General features: G+C 47.4%; 1 protein-coding gene across 4 annotated transcripts in view; it reads left to right on the forward strand.

Moving 5' to 3' along the window:
• The window catches only part of CUNH11orf49 (chromosome unknown C11orf49 homolog), a 181,930-nt gene that overhangs the window by 162,055 nt on the left and 3,201 nt on the right, over window positions 1-16,674 (forward strand). For 3 of the 4 annotated variants that reach the window (XM_027422534.2, XM_027422536.2, XM_027422538.2), the window contains 5 exons: window positions 8,969-9,054; window positions 11,426-11,621; window positions 12,190-12,299; window positions 14,787-14,850; window positions 15,091-15,822. In XM_027422534.2, coding sequence (XP_027278335.1) covers window positions 8,969-9,054; window positions 11,426-11,621; window positions 12,190-12,299; window positions 14,787-14,850; window positions 15,091-15,265 — 631 coding nt within the window. In that variant the 3' untranslated portion in view covers window positions 15,266-15,822. Of the gene's footprint in view, window positions 1-8,968; window positions 9,055-11,425; window positions 11,622-12,189; window positions 12,300-14,786; window positions 14,851-15,090; window positions 15,823-16,674 lie in introns of those variants that run through there. The other variant, XM_027422535.2, reaches the window with a different exon arrangement.

Genomic DNA, 16,674 nt, shown 5'->3' on the forward strand with positions numbered 1-16,674 from the left:
CTTTAATATAGTTCCTCATGTTGTGGTGACCCCCAACCATAAAATTATTTCATTGCTACTTCATAGCTGTAACTTTGCTACTGTTATAAATCATAGTATAAAGCCGGGCGGTGGTGGCACACCCCTTTAATCCCAGCACTCGGGAGGCAGAGGCAGGCGGATCTCTTTGAGTTCGAGACCAGCCTGGTCTACAAGAGCTAGTTCCAGGACAGCCTCCAAAGCCACAGAGAAACCCTGTCTCAGGGGAAAAAAAAAAAGTTGACTTGAAGAACACAGGTGTTATGTTATCCTCTACAGTAATCTGAGAGTTTAAGTACTTCTCTGAAATGAAAAGGAAAGGTCAGGGTTTGACTAGACAGAGCAGTGAGAGGGCCAAAAAAACTGCAGGCAATGTGTGCAAAACAGGTAAGCTTTCCAATGGTGGAGCCTGCAGAGAGACTCGTGGAGGGCAGGAGGAAGGAGACCTTCTAGGCTGCACATTAGATTCTGGCCTTTATCTTCCCCAAATCTGTGTGACAGTCTACTCAAGACTTCAGGCGCTTGGTGGTGCTGGATCATGGGGCTCTAAGTTGTCTGCAGAGAAGTAGCAGAGTCAGGACTGAGTCTCCAGCCCTTTTGTAGGCAGGTGCCAGAACTGAAAGCTAACAGCAAGAGCAAGAACAGGGCCAGAGACCCAGAGGAAGGTTATTGCCAACACGGATTCCAGGGCTATGTTTTCTTAACAGATACAGCAGATGGCCTAGAACCTGTGCTCAAGACTCAGAAAGACCTGGATTTGAATGAGAGCTCCTTAGATTCTAGCTTGTGATCTTGGTTAGCTTGTGATGCTCTTCTGAACCTCTGTGTCCCTGTACATATGCTTACTGAACTTATCTCACAGAATCAATATTAGCAGACAGGGCTTATTAGGTAGAGGCATTTGCTACCAAGATGATACTTGGTTCCATCTCTGGGACCCACATGGCAGAAGGAAAGAACTGGCTCTCTAAATGTGTCCTCTGACCTCTACACATGACTGTGGCATGAGCTGTCCCCCTCCATATACCCAAACAGGTAAATACAATTTTAGTTAAAAGATATGAAAATGGATATTAAGCTTAATTGTTGTTATTAATATTGCCCGGGGTCAAACTTGTCAGGCCCTACAGGGTAGATGGTGTTGGAGTTCCCTGAAGGTATGGATAGGTTGGTGCCTAGGGAAACCTGTGGCCTTCCTGTCTTATGCCTTTTAAGGACTGGCCTAGGGTAGCACATCTCCCACACAAGCCAGAAGAAAGAGACCCAGGAACCCTCCCCAGCATCATGCTCCCTGACCTTGGGGTCAGGTCCCCACGTGGCTTTTATCACTGTCCTGTTCTCACAGCCCTGACATTAAAACAGCCTGCCAGGGTACCCTGTTAGCACAAACCAACTTGGGGACATGCTTCAGCTATCCCAATGAAGGACATTAATCCCATGATCTCTCCAGAGAGGTACAGTCATGTAAAGTAGCTCTTTTTTGGGGCCTTGGCTAAAGCTGGTTCCCCAAAAGTGGGCTGGAAACTAAATAGCTAGCTTCCAGCTGGCAGCTTCTCCCTGGCTTGGGAGCTGGCAGTATTTACTTCCATTGAGCCACTTTTATTTACTGTTTTAGGCTCTTCCAGCACCTTAACCCAGAGAGGCTCCTCCTGTTGACAACACCTCGCACGGCTCCTGAGTGCATATGAGACCCTGAGCAAAGTACATCTTCATATTGCATTTCTCAGTGTCATTTGCTATAGAAACCATGGTCATCTCTTCTTTGTATATGAAGAAACTGAGGCACAGATAGAATTGAGACCAGTTGTAGGAGAACTGAGACTTGATCCCCAAGTCATCAAACCTTGAGTTTCAGGGAAAGGGGATCAGCTCATGCCACTGGACCAGGGGGTGCAGAGGAGGTTGGTGCGTCAGTGAGTTTGAACTGGAAGCTTGGCCCCCACTTCCCTCCCAGCCAGCCAGCTTGTCCCAGCTGTTGGAAGTCAGCAAGGAAGAGAGCAGCCAACCCCCTGGGACTAGCTCAGACCCTGCCAACTACGCTTTCTTCATCCCAGTTGCCTGCCCTGGACTCCACCCTCCACATGGTTCTGCTCAGAGCCAGCCTGAACCAGAGTGCCTGTATTTCTCCCCAGAGGCCTTCTCACTAGCCTGGAGGCATCGACAGCAAGGGTCCCTCCATGATCCAATAGATTTATACAGACTCTTGTTGGCAGCAGTTCCTTGCTGGCTCCACTTCAAAGCCAGGGTGGCCAAGCTCCTCCAGGTGTCAGAGGCAGCTGGTATGTTAGCAAAAGGGTTCTGGCAGGAAGGGTGCTGAGCCAAAGGCTGTCCACTGGAAAACAGCACATGTGGATGACCTTGTCTCAAGGAAGGCTCTGGAGAGTTCTGGGGTGACAAAATTGAGTTCAAGATGAAGGAGTTGTCTGTGCGGATGTACAGCTTCAGATTGTCCCTGTCTGGAAAGACAAAGGCAGGGTCATAGCTTTCGGCCTGCCTTTCCCACAGTTCTGCTGGAGTTCAGAGCAAGAAGTAAATGCCCAATACATTCATGGGTCAGAGCATTTGTTTGGAGATGGACAGTCCTACATGTGGTGTTTGTGTCTGTTTTGTTTTGCCTTGATTTAATTTGTTTAGTTTGAGACAGAGTCTCATTATGTAGACCAGGCTGGCCTTGAACTAACTATCCCATTGCCTCAGCCTCCAGAGTGCAAGGTCTGCAGACACACAGGCACATGCCACCACACTTGGCTATATAGAGTGGGTTTTGATTTTTATTTATTTCATGCTTATGAGTATTTTGCCTACCTATATCTATGTATACCACATGCATACTTGGTGGCAGTGGATGTCAGAAGAGGGCATTAGATCCCCCTGGAAATGGAGTTCAGATGGTTGTTAGCTGCCATATGGGTGATGGGAACTGAACCCAGGCCCTCTGTAACAGCAACTTAGCTATCTTTTTTTTTTTTTTTTTCTCCCTGAGGCAGGGTTTCTCTGTGGCTTTGGAGGCTGTCCTGGAACTAGCTCTTGTAGACCAGGCTGATCTTGAACTCACAGAGATCCTCCTGCCTCTGCCTCCTGAGTGCCGGGATTAAAGGTGTGTGCCACCACCACCTGGCCAATTTAGCTACCTTAACCACTTAGCTATCTTTCCAACTCCTTATTTTTAAAAATCAAAAAAGATATTTTTTCTATTTTTAAAATTAAGGGGCTAGAGAGATGGCTTGGCAGTTAAAAGCAAGTATTGTTCTTGCAGTTAAAAGTATGTATTGCGCCGGGTGTTGGTGGCACACACCTTTAATCCCAGCACTCGGGAGGCAGAGGCAGGCAGATCTCTGTGAGTTCGAGGCCAGCCTGGTCTCCAGAGTGAGTGCCAGGATAGGCTCCAAAGCCACACAGAGAAACCCTGTGTAGCTCCCTCCTTCACAAGTCAGCCACAGTCCCAGCTTGGAAAAGTCTCCTGGTGCTTAGCTCTAGATCCACTTGCTGTCCTCAGAGGCAGCCCTATGAGAAACGGATATTCCTCCTAGCTCCTCTACCAAGCCAGAGCATCTAATGCAGCCACCTGACTGATGTTTTTTTAGACACCCTATCATTGTGACCCGCTTCTCCAGGACTCTTTCTTCCTTATTGGACTGTCCAGAGCTGGGTGTAGAATGTAGGTTTCACCTGGCCAGTAGCAAAGAGTAGGGTAGTGTGACATTTCTCCTTGTTCATGCATCCCTTTGTTCAGTGCTATTTCTTTAGTGAGTGCCTGATATGTCAGGTACCATGTGGAAACCCAGAGGCAAACAAGCAGGAAAGAGAGGTGTTATCTGGCAGATCTTACAGTCCAGGGCAAAGATGTCCTTCCCCATGTCCCATTTCCTCATCCCTTAGCTGGTTAATCTCTCTTACACCTCCACATCCCTCTTCCTACCTGCTGCCCATTAAGTCTGCTCTTCACCTCCAGGAAGTAAAGAGGAAGGCAGCCTCCTGAACCGGGTTCAGTTTGTGGCATCCAGTGTACTACTTGCAATAGAAAACCTCTCACCTCTTCACACGTGTTCCTGTAACCCAGCATCCTGTCACCTAGAAAGAAGGTCCCTACCCCTGTCTGCCTCCTCCACTTGCTCACTGACATTCTTGACTCAGGTATCATTTTCAGCCAAGTAAATGGCAGGAACTAAGCCAAGCACAGTTAGCTACCCTGCCCCACTGAGACTCCACTCTGCCATACTGACCCATCTTCAAAGAGAGGTTGGTCTCTCTTCCTTAACAGTGCCCATGTCAGCCGGGCGTTGGTGACGCACACCTTTAATCCCAGCATTCGGGAGCCAGAGGCAGGCGGATCTCTGTGAGTTCGATGCCAGCCTGGTCTCCAGAGCAAGTGCCAGGATAGGCTCCAAAGCTACACAGAGAAACCCTGTCTCGAAAAACCAGCCAACCAAACAAAAAACAGTGCCCATGTCAGCTAGGCCGTGGTGGTGTATGCCTTTAATCCCAGCATCGAGAGGCAGAGGCAGGCGGATCTTTGTGAGTTCAAGGCCAGCCTGGTCTACATAGAGAAACCCTGTCTTGAAAAAACCAAAACAAAACAAAACAAAACAAAAGTGTCCATGTTGATGGAGGGGGCAGCCATCTCCTACTGAGCATCATGGCCACTCTTAGTTCTCTCATGGTGCCCAAAAGAAAGGATCGAGAAATGTTTCTGGGGTTGGGGCTGGGGCTGGAGACCTGGCTTAGTGGTTAAGTGCACTGGCTGTTCTTCCAGAGGACCTAAGTTCAATTCCCAGCACTGCATGGCAGCTCACAACTGTCTGTAACTCCATTCTGGGGGATCTGCTCCTTCACAGGGACATATCTGCAGGCAAAATACCAATGTACATAAAATAATAATAAATAATTTTTAAAAAGAAATGTTTTAGGCTGGATGGTGGTGGAGCACATCTTTAATCCCAGCACTGGGGAGGCAGAGGCAGTTGGATCTCTTAAGTTCAAGGCCAGCCTGGTCTACAGAGTGAGTTTAGGACAGCTAGAGCTACACAGAGAAACCCCTGTCTTGAAGGAAAAAAAAAAAAAAAGGAGAGGAGAGGCGAGGAGGAGGAAGTGGTGGTGGTGGTGTTTCTGGCACAAGCATGATCAGTAATTCAAATGTAAGCCCAATTCTTGGAGTCCCGGAGGTACTGACAACAGACTGAAGAAAAGATTCAAGGACCAGATTTCCATATTGCTTCTGTGAGCAACAAACAGATAAGCTCACACTCCTAGTGACTTCCCCCCTGAGCAGGTGACAGGCACACATACCAGATCCATAAAGTCCAAAGTGCTGCTCTTGGGCCACAAATTCTTCTATGCAAAGTCTGCCCAAGGTGTTTCCTCCTAGAATAGAAAAGCCCTCCTGAAAAGAACAGCAAATTCCTGTAGTAGATAAGAACTGGGAGGAAAAGGGTGGGTGGGGGGATGCTGGCCAGGATGTAAAATAAATAATATATATATAGGTCAGCAGTCCCAGAAGCTTGCTGAATGGCAGGGTGGGTGTGGGGTTAACACACACAGCTTGTGTGCATTTAAAAAAAAGTTACTTGTACTTAAATTAAACCTGAAACTAAACAATGAAAGGAAGCTAAGATTCTAATCAAGAATGGCTAGAGCGATGGTTCAATGGTTAGGAGTGTTTGTGGCTTGGGGGCTGGAGAGATAGCCCAGTGGTTAAGAGCACTGGCTGCCCTTCCAGAGGACCCCGGTTCAATTCCCAGCACCCAATTGCAGCTACAGTTCCAGAGGATACCAATGCATATAAAATAACGTGAAATAAATCTTTTTTTTTTTTTTTTTAAAGTGCTTGTGGCTTTTCTAGAAGACCTGGCTTTGGTTCTCAGCACCCCAGGGCTCACAGCTGCTGTAACTCCAGTGCACAGGCACCTGTGCTCACATGCAGACATACCTACACACAGACATAATTAAAAAGAAAATAAGTCTTTAAAAGAGCCTCTGACAGAAAGCTGGAGCCAGTTCTGAGGTGGGGACAGGGTATGTAGTTTTGTTTTGTATATAGTCTAGGTTAGGGATCCTTTTCCTAACATTCCAGAGAGCTGCTGGCAGGATCCACTTGGAGCCTCTGGGAAGCAGTCTGCCTCAGGAGCATGCTGATGGGGGGAAATGCAAAGATGGTAACTTGTAGAATTAGCAGTTGTGATGATGATTGACCATGTTTTCAGTATACTAAAACACTGATTTATATATTTGTAATGGGCTGATTTTACAGTATTTTAATTATATCTCAATATAATGACTAATAAAGATACAAATCAACTGACTATCAGCATGAGCCGTAGGATCCTGGTTAGTGATAGAAGCATGGTTTCCTGGGGAGGACGCTCAGCCCAGTGCTCTCCTGAAGTCATTTGCTTTTGACCCAGAGCAGCAGGCACAGACAGGTCTCTCTCTTCTTTCCTCCTGAGATGGCCCTTCCTCCCTCGGTGTTCCTGGTGGAGCAACTTCTGCCTCTGTAGTGGATATCCACTAACGCCAGACCTTCTCTCTCCTCCCTCCTGTCCAGATGTCTGAAGTGCTCACTCAGTGCCTCTCCCTCTCCCTCTCCCTCTCCCTCTCCCTCTCCCTCTCCCTCCCTCCCTCCCTCCCTCTCCCTCTCCCTCTCCCTCTCCCCTCTCCCTCTCCCTCTCCCTCTCCCTCTCCCTCTCTCCCTCCTCCCTCCCCTCTCCCTCTCCCTCTCCCTCCCCCTCTCCTCTCCCTCCCTCTCCCTCCCTCTCCCTCCCCTCCCTCCCCCTCCTCCCTCCCCCTCCCCCTCAGGTTATTAGAAATCACAGGAACCTTTTGGACTTTGGTTCTTCATATAATTTCCCAGCCACTGGTGAGGGACCTGAGCGCCCCCCTGTGGCCCCTTGCAGAATTGCTGCTTCCCACTCTGGCCTCAATTTTTTCCCAGCTGGTAGTGGAGGCAGCTTTCCTTCTCCCCATGAGATGCATAAGAAACAGTTAAAGCTCTAGCATAGCCGGGCAGTGGTGGCGCACGACTTTAATCCCAGCACTCGGGAGGCAGAGGCAGGTGGATCTCTGTGAGTTCGAGACCAGCCTGGTCTACAAGAGCTAGTTCCAGGACAGGCTCCAAAGCCATAGAGAAACCCTGTCTCAAAAAACGAAAAAAATAAAAAATAAAGCTCTAGCATATATATGGGAAAGAATATAAAATGAGGGCTGGAGAGATAGCTCAGCAGTTAAGGGCACTGACTGCTCTCCCAGAGGTCCTGAGTTCAATTCCCAGCAACCACATGGTGGCTCACAACCATCCATAGTGAGATCTGGTGACCTCTTCTGGTGTGCAAGCATGCATGCAGGCAGAATTCTATATACATAATAAATAAATCTTTAAAATAAAAAGAATATAAAATGAGCTTCAGAAGCTAATGTATAAGCTGCTGAATCTCGTATGCTTTTTATTATTTTTAGAAAGGGTCTCTCTGAATAGCTCTGGCTGCCTTTGAACTGGTGCTGGCCTTGAACTCACAGAGTTCTTCCTGCCGCCTCTTCAGTGCTGGGTATAAAGCATGCACTGGGCTTCTTCCTTCTTTTAAAAGAAGCAATGTGACCTAATGGAAGCACTTGGCCTTTGGTGTCATACAATCTCACAAGTTATATATGTATTTTCCTAAGTTGACTCCTTTGGGATCAAAGCCCCCTCAGATACAAGGAAGTAACAAGTCAACCTCTTATGGTGCTATGGGGTAAGATTTGATGAAGGTAGCTATGGGGTAAGATTTAATGAAGGTAGCTAAATACTATCTGTAGTGCCCAGCATGGATGAGGGCGTTCAGTAAACTGTACCTGTGTCTACTATTGTTATCATAGCTATCTAGGAACCCTTCTCTATCTTCAGGAATATAACCCTAACCCTAACCTCCTCCTCTAACCCTACGCCTAACCCTGCTTTGCACAATTCTAAGGCAAGGGTACTACTCAAACGGTATTGGTCATAAGGTCCCTTCTCTAGAGTAAATAACACTGACTCTCAAGCTGGTCTACTTGCCAGTTTGGAGACCCTCTGATTCAAGGAAGTAGAGATTTAGAAAAAGCAAAACTGAACAATTTAAAATGGAAAAAAAAAAGGAAGAAGAAAGAAAGAAAGATAAAGCCAGAAGGGCCCTGTCAGAAACAGATTGGAGGCCCAGCTCCACTCCAGTAGAGTAGTTTGGCCCTCTGCCTGGTACACGGCTGGAGCCCAGCAAGTGCTAACTTCCTTCTCTTCCTGTCCCCCTTCAGCTACATCCATGAGCAGAGTATGAACATGGCCTTGGTGTGATCTCTTTACCAGTCAAATGGTTTCCCCTGAGGGTGCCCAGCAGGAAGAGCGGAGACAGGCACTTGCAGTGGTCTCCACAGCATCACTGGCTGATGTGTGGCCTCTGACCATCCAGAGTGAAGAATTGCCCACTCTCTCTGCCCTCAGTCTACCTTCCGTGTCATGTCCCAGAGTAGAGGTGCCTGTCGCTGCTCTGGCCATTTGGTAGCTTGTTAAACCTCAGCACCACTTGCCAAGACCCCTTTAAATCTCTTGGCTGTTCTTTTTTGCCTTTTCTGACGAGAGCAGTATTTATTCAGAACTAAATGGTCCTCACTAGAGGATGAAAGGACTTACTGCTTAAGTATATGAAAAGAAGTCTTGGCTGCAATACAATTGCACCCTCTCTCCACTGCCTCCACCCCACTTTGCCCATGCTCCATTGACTGGTGCCACTGAGACTGACCTGGGCGCCTGCCCTTGGAGCAGTGTGCTCAGTTCAGTTGAGTTGATGGAGAAGTGAGGTGACCATAGGAGGAGCTTGCTTTTGGGACCTAGAAACAACTTGTTTGTGCATAGTTTTTGTCTCTGTCAGTTTGGCTTTTTCTCTCCTTAAAGGCACACACATGTGACATACTCTGTCACTCAGATTCTCTCCCTCTTTCCCCTCAGGATCGTGCTCATGGATGATGCCATGGACTGCTTGATGTCTTTTTCAGATTTCCTTTTTGCCTTCCAGATCCAGTTTTATTATTCAGGTGAGAATGTTCCAGGACCCATGTGGCTTTTGTCATGTCTCCCTTTCTCACCCAGTTGTCTTTTCCATCTGTGTGCCTGGCACACACATTTCCCTTCCCCACTTCCTTTAGGGGTATACTTTATCACAACCCACTAACAGGATGTCTGATTTGCACTGGTGGTTACAACTTCCTCAGCCTCATGAAGACATGGAAATCTTTTTTTATTCCAGTCAGCAGCACAGAAAAACAAACAAACAAACAAACAACAACAACAAAAAATCCTTTAAGTGATAACAGCAGTTAGGATATCAATAGCATTCATTTATTAAAAACTTGCTGCCTCCCGGGTGCCACACAAAGGACTTTAATCTGTTTACTAGCCCTAAGAGATAAGCTCACAGAGCTCAGACCTGTGCTTTTAGCCACTCCCTTAGCCCTTGACCATGTGTGTTTACCATACTGATAGCTTTTAATAAGCACACACTATCCAGAAACAGTGGTACATGACTGTAGTCCAAGCTACTAAAGAGACAGAAGCACAAGGGGCACTTCAGTCTAGGAGAGCAAGGCTACCATGGCAACAAGAGACCTCTATCTCTAAAAGAACAAGAATCTCTTCACACATACACACACACACACACACACACACACACACACACAGTCTCTGTGTCACTTCCACTCTGCTCCCTTTAAGCCCCTTCTGACTTTAAATAAAATAAAAATAAATGTATACAACTCATACACCAAATTAGTTTGGGGTTTAGAAATCGCTGCATGCAGGGCTAGAGAGATGTCTCAGTGGTTTAGGGGCACTAACTGCCCTTCCAAGGAACCAGGGTTCAATTCCCAGTACCCACATGACAGCTTACAATGTCTGTAACTTCACATCTGGGGACACACACCCTCACACAGACATACATGCAAGCAAACATCAATGCACATGAAAGAAAGAAAGAAAGAAAGAAAGAAAGAAAGAAAGAAAGAAAGAAAGAAAGAAAAGAAAGGAAAGAAAGAAATAGAGAAAAAGAGAGAGAGAAAGAAATTGCTGCATCCATAAAGAAACTTGCCTAACGGGGTGCTGTTCCAGGAACTAGAAAGCTGCCTTTGGAACTAAAAATAGCCTTCTTGCCAACCAATGCCCTGGTCAGCTTTGGCCTCACTTAGGTGCCACATTCTGTTTGCTTGATTGCAGCCCAAGGGTTCAGGCGGGAGCTGGAACCTAGGGTCAAGCCACCTGCTCCTAGCAGGGTTAGCATCTTATGACTCACTTCTCTGAGGGACCTTAGGGAAGGAGCAGCCGTGTTTCAGAGAATTCCTCTTCTCTAACATGTACACACGGGGGGGGGGGGGAGGGGGGGGGCTCGAGGAAAAGTGGAGGGGAGAGAGAGAACAGACCATAAGTCATTGTTTACTAACAATGGTGAGTCTACAAAGCAAGAAAAACAATTTCAAATGATTACTAAATTAGCAGTTTGCAGGGTCCTCTCTCCCTCAATGGTATTTATTTTTCATTTATTTATGTATTTATTTATGTATTTATGTATTTATTTATTTATTTATTTTGGTTTCTCTGTGGCTTTGGAGGCTGTCCTGGAACTAGCTCTTGTAGACGAGGCTGGTTCAGAGATCCACCTGCCTCTGCCTTCCGATTTCTGGGATTAAAGGCCAGTGCCATCACTGCCCGGTTATTTTTCCTTTCTTTTTCAAGGTATTTTAAGTACACTAAAAGAGACCCAGTTTGGGCAGTAACAAAGATACTTCCTGCAGTCTCCAACATGCTTTCTTAAAGCAGATGGCTTGTGAAATGGGGCTAACAAGTGAGAATGTACTTAAAAAAAATACATACATACACACACACAAAACAAAACAAAACAAAAAAACCAGCTGGGCAGTGGTGGCACACACCTTTAATTCAGACAGAGGCAGAGGCAGGTGGATCTCTGAGTTCAAGGCCAGCCTGGTCTACAGGAGCAGTTCCAGGACAGCTAGAAACCCTGTCTCGAAAAACCAAAGTAAGTAAATGAATAAAACCATTCTTAGAGTATTTAGCATGTACCAGGCACTGGGACAGGAGATGTCAGTAGAGTATGACCCCTTCATTGTTCAAGACTCTACTGTTCCAGCAAGGGAACTGATAATTACATAGCAAACTTACCATTGGGTAAATGATTCAAAAAAGATAGGGCGCTCTGTAAGTAAGCAGTGGGGGCCCCATCTAGTCTAGGAACTGCCCAGGTGAAGTGCACGAGAGTGCCGTGCCTCATGAGGCCACAGGCAGTCACTCCTGGTGTTTTGGCATCGAGGTTGGACTGCTGAGAAGGGGTTGTGGTGAAAAGATGAAATATGACCTCCTTACCTAAACTGTCCCTTCCTGCCCCTATGGTACCAGAATTTCTGGACAGTGTGGCTGCCATCTATCAGGATTTGCTGTCAGGGAAGAACCCCAATACCGTGATTGTGCCAACATCCTCGAGTGGGCAGCATCGTCAACGACCGGCCTTGGGTGACGCCGGTGTGCTGGATGGAGTGGAGGCAGCGCTGTTCTATCAGCGCCTGGAAAACCTGTGTGACCGCCACAAATACAGGTGGGACATGGGAAGAGGCCCCACCTCAGCTCTGGGGATCAGGCTGCTGGTCTGGGAACAAGTCTCAAGCAACATATTTTGATCGGTTCAGGGTTTCCAGGGCCCAGGATGGTTGTGATTTGAAGACATGGCTCACAAAGCAGGTGGCTCACTTACAAAGGAGCACTGTCCCCCAGGAAAAACTAGTTATAGGTGACTTGCTTACTAGGGGAAGATGAGCCTTGGCTTCTTGAAAAGGAAATAACTCAGTTTTTACAAACCTTCCCATGGAAAGGGGAGGTTAAACTTAGGGATATAGCCTACAGGCAAGGAGCTGTCACTAGTAGCTATGTCTCTTCCCCTCACTTCTGGATTCCCTGTAAAAGTGTTGGGACTGGGGCAGAGTGCATACCTAGCATGTTCCATCTCTAACACTACCAACTAAGTAGCACTAAGCACACCAGCCCGTGTTGTCTGCAGTCTGGGCCCTGTTCCTGTCATGTATCATTTCCCAGCTTTGAGTGTCTTGGAAGTGTGGGTGAAAAGGTGGCGTATAGGCTTCATTCCAGCCTCTCCACTTCCCTTCCAGCTGCCCGCCCCCGGCCCTTGTCAGAGAGATCCTGAGCAATGTCCAGAGGCTGACTTTCTATGGGTTCCTTGTAGCCCTTTCAAAGCATCATGGAATCAACCAAGCACTGGGTAAGCAGAGCTCACATGGCCTCTGTGCTCCTCCCAACCTGGGGCCTACAGGGGTAGGAGGGCACTCTGATTCTTGGGCCACCTTCTGCCCTGCCCCAACATGAATGAGCCTCTGCTCTGCTCTCTGGATAGCCCTGCCCAGCCCCTCCCTAGAGAATCTCAGCTCTGTTCTAGGGAGTGGCCTGCAGATTGGGCAGATGCAGGGCTATTTACCCAGTGGCTCTGGAGATTATATATCAAAGTGACCTGAATCCCATTTAGAAACAGGGCAAAGGTGTGTCTGGGAAGTGTTTTTTCCCAGGTGGGAAAAAAAAAAAGAAATCTGATAAATGTGAAAAGAGAAAAAAAAAAAAAAAAAAAAAAGAAAGAAAAAAAAAAAAAGGTGGAGACTGGCCCAGTTTTACTGCCTACCATTTTGTTGTTTTTTAATTCTCACTGGCTGGCCTCCACCCACTGCACTCCTCCCCCTGTGCACAGCCACTCCTCTCCCAGGGAGGGGCCAGCAGGCCACTCTTGCTGGAGGTTTGTTGGTTTTTGTTGTGTTGAGACAGAGTTTCACTGTGTAGCTCTGTGTAGCTTGGTATGTACTAAGTAGATCAGGCTGGCCATGAACTGCCTGCTTCTGCTTCCCAAGGCTGGGACTAAGTATGTGCCCCAAAGCCCAGATCCTGCTGGAGTTTAAAGGATTTACTGAGTCCATCTTTGCTCAGGAGGATGTCCTGTGTGAGTAGATCCTGGTTCCTGAGTCTCAGAGAGACACAAGACATTCCTCCTCCCTGTAGCAGTTGAGGGGATAGGAGCAGTTGAGGACAATATTTGCTAAGTGTCCAACGCAGTGGGCCAGGAGCTGTGCTGGAACCATTATGCGTATTTCTGTATGCACATTTGCCAGAATTGTAGGGGAGACAGGTGAGCTCAGCATGCTTGCTACTCAGTAGCCTAGTTACTGAGTCAGGGTCCTACTCAACTAAGTGAGATTCATAACCAGGGTTGCCAGCTGGACTGGAGCTACAAAAGAGGCCACCTGGGAACCATATTCAAAAGCCAGTGGGGACTCTTTAGGTGTCCCTTCACAGACTGAGGAACTCATCACTTTTCTACCAGGAACAGCTGCTAAGAGGAAAAGAAAAAGCTAGTTAGCAACAATCACAGTCTGCATTAACCTTATCCCCTCTCTGCTCTTCAAAAAAGAAGCTTCAAAGCCAACAGTGGTGGCCCATGCCCTTAATCCCAGTGCTGGGAAGGCAGAGGCAGGTGAATCTCTGTGAGTTTGAGGCCAGGTCTACAGAGTGTTTCAGGACAATCAAGGCTACAGAGAGAAACCCTGTCTTAAAAAAACCAAACAGGCAAACAAAAAAGAACCTTCAGTTCACTCTCAAGTTCTCAGGGACAAAAAGAACCCTCACACATTTTTTTTTAAGTACTAATTAATGACTCATGTGCAGAATAAGCAGCAATAGAAGGCAGCATGTGTTAAAAATAGAGCTTGGAAATACCCTGCTTGAAACAGTTTGTGGAAGCGATCCCTTTGTCCCCAATACACCCCACAAAATGACGAGGCATAACCTGCAGGTGTAGTAAAGTCAGAAATGGGCCCAGTGCTGGATACTTTTGAGTCTCCAAAGCCCAGCACCACTGACTGTGCAGCCTTGATCCTGCAGCAGCTTATGGTGAAGGGTCTCCCTCTGCAAATCTCAGTCTCACATTTCTACTTGTTATGGAGGTGGGGGTTTTTTTGGGGGGAGGTTCCCAGCTAGGAAAAAAAAATCTGAGTATTCTGAAAAAGCAAAAGGAAGAAAATTTAAGTGGGGGAAGCACTCAAGACTCTTCATACACTCCCCAGTAGCATCACCAAAATTATGCCTTATTGCTAAGGAAACCAATCCAGACAGATGTTAGTACCGACTTGAGGATGGGACCAATTTCCTTATCAATAGAAGCAGCAATCCTTTTTTTTTTTTTCAAGACAGGGCTTCTCTGTGAACAGTCTTGGTTGTCCTGAAACTGACTATGTAGACCAGGCTGGCCTAGAACCCAGAGATCTGCTTGCCTCTGCCTCCCAAGTACTGGGATTAAAGGAGTGTGCCACCGCCTGGCAGAAGCAGCAATTTAAACATGTTTCCACACATCCCATAAATGAAGGGATAGGATCAAGGAAGGACAAGTACACACATACACTGGCTATTTTCTACCCTTCGGATTGGGCCTAGGCCATCTTTCCAGCTCAGCAACAAAGCACATCCTATGGGGGAAGGGGGTTGGTCACCTGTTTGCAGACATCTCCTTAGCTGTCACTCCTGCCCCAAGGAAGGAAGGGAAAGTGGTGAGACTAAATGTATACAGTAGCACCCAAGACTTCCTGTTTCACAAGGACTAACTTTACCCTGGTCAATGAGCTGACAGACATGAAGGCCAGGACAGAGTATCTGCTCCCTTGAATGACCCTTATGCTGTTTTGTAACTTTGCCCCAAATCCCTATCTTCTAGGAGCTTTGCCTGACAAAGGAGACTTGATGCATGACCCAGCCATGGATGAGGAGCTGGAAAGGCTGTAAGTGTCAAATGGGAAGATGCTGCCCTCTTGTGGAAGCCAAATCTGTTAGCGGTGACTGTAGGTGACAGCACTTATTTTTAACACCCCATATTGGTCAGAGAAAGGCTTGGGCCCAGCAGAAAACATAGGTACCATAAGTCCTTGGGGGTCTGCTCAAGTGCAAGAGTAAGTGTGGAGGTCCTAGTCTCTGAACAGGAGACTCATCACATCATCCTCTGGGCTTCTTTCCTTCTTCAGGCTGGTCCAGGTCCCAGGCCTGGTCAACTCCATCATTGCCACTTCTGAGGCCAGCTGCCTGCCCTCCCGAACCCCTCCCCGGGTTGGTTCCCCATGGAAACCCCTCCATCGCTCCCGCAAATTGGATGCAGAGAGCGATGGCTCCACTGAAGAGACAGACGAGTCTGAGACTTGAATCTGAAGGGTCCCATCTGTGGCCTGTACCTTGCTCCTACCCACCCTGCTTTTGCTGCCCTCACCAGACTTCTCCAGCATCACTGTGCCGCCCTCTGCTGGAGAGATGGGTGAATAACAGCCCTCCAGCCAATTGAGTGATCCCAGAAATCTCGTAACTCATGCTCTCGGCTTTTGACAACCTGTTGGGTCCTAAGCTGAATATTTATACCAAGGCCATTTCATCTCTGGGAGGGCATTGGCTTCAGCCTTTTGTTGGCAGTGCTGCTTATGCTTTAAGTACGGTGTCTTCTCAGCCAGCCATGATCCTCCTCGTGAGGGTCATTTTCCACAACAGCTCCCATAGAGGAACATGAATTAGTAATGCAGGGTCTTCATGGTCAAGGGTGACTCCTGAGAGCACGTGCTGGGAAGACTATCAACTGTGGCCTTCTGCTGGAGAAATCAGCCACTAGCTGGAATAAGAGGGAGGATGGGCAAGAATTTCACTTTCAAAATCGGCTTCAAGTTTGTAATAGTCAAATCTGTGAAATGAATAAAGTCCCTTGTCTCTGGTAAGCAATGAGTCTAAAGCCAGTAGGCTAAGGGGAGGTAAAGGGCAAGTGTGACTTGGGTGCTTTTCTGACTGCATGGGAGGTGGAGCCAGGGTACCATTCCAGCATGGAGACCTGCCTTAGCTGACAGAGGACCTGGCCTTCTGCAGTTGAAGGCAGCCATTCAGAGGCGGGCACAACGGAAATAGCCTTCAGCAACATCTAAGGGTGTTGTCAGGCTCTCATCACCTGTGAGACCCTGGTCACAAGAACTAGAGCTGCACAGCCATTGCACCAGGGTTTCATTAACCATTTGTGAAGACCTGCGGCTGGGTCAGGGCAGCAGTGCAGATATGCACAAAGCAGGCTTAAGGTTTTGGAGCAGAGGCTGGAACAGTGAAGAGGTGATCTTCATCTTTCTTGAATGAAGTAGATCCTCTGCTGCCTGGCCCAAGTAAGGCCACCACTTACTGGACACATAATTTCCCTCCATTCCTCCCTATTAAGACCTGCCAGTGGATGATTACAAGTGGCTTCCAAAAAGCCCTGTGGTACCAAGCTTACCTATAGGCATCTGAATGAGGCCCTGAAAGGTTTCTCAAACTCTGGTGTGTACCAGAACCACAGGTGATAGTGCCAATTACCAAGCTGGAGTCCTACTGTACCAACTTGGGGTTGGAAACAGAAATCTGTTATTTCACAAACACCCCAGATGATTCCAAAGCACTGGAAATTACTGAGAACTCTATGATTCCCTTTACCTGTCCTTTCTAACCCTCCAATTCCGAGTGGTTTATAACTGTACAGTGTTGAGGAGTCCCAAGGACAAAGTGGCCCTATAAGGAAAGTGGTTTACATACAGCATCTAACTCTTCCA

The sequence above is a fragment of the Cricetulus griseus genome, chromosome 6, assembly GCF_003668045.3.
Source record: "Cricetulus griseus strain 17A/GY chromosome 6, alternate assembly CriGri-PICRH-1.0, whole genome shotgun sequence".
Taxonomy (NCBI): Eukaryota; Metazoa; Chordata; class Mammalia; order Rodentia; family Cricetidae; genus Cricetulus; species Cricetulus griseus.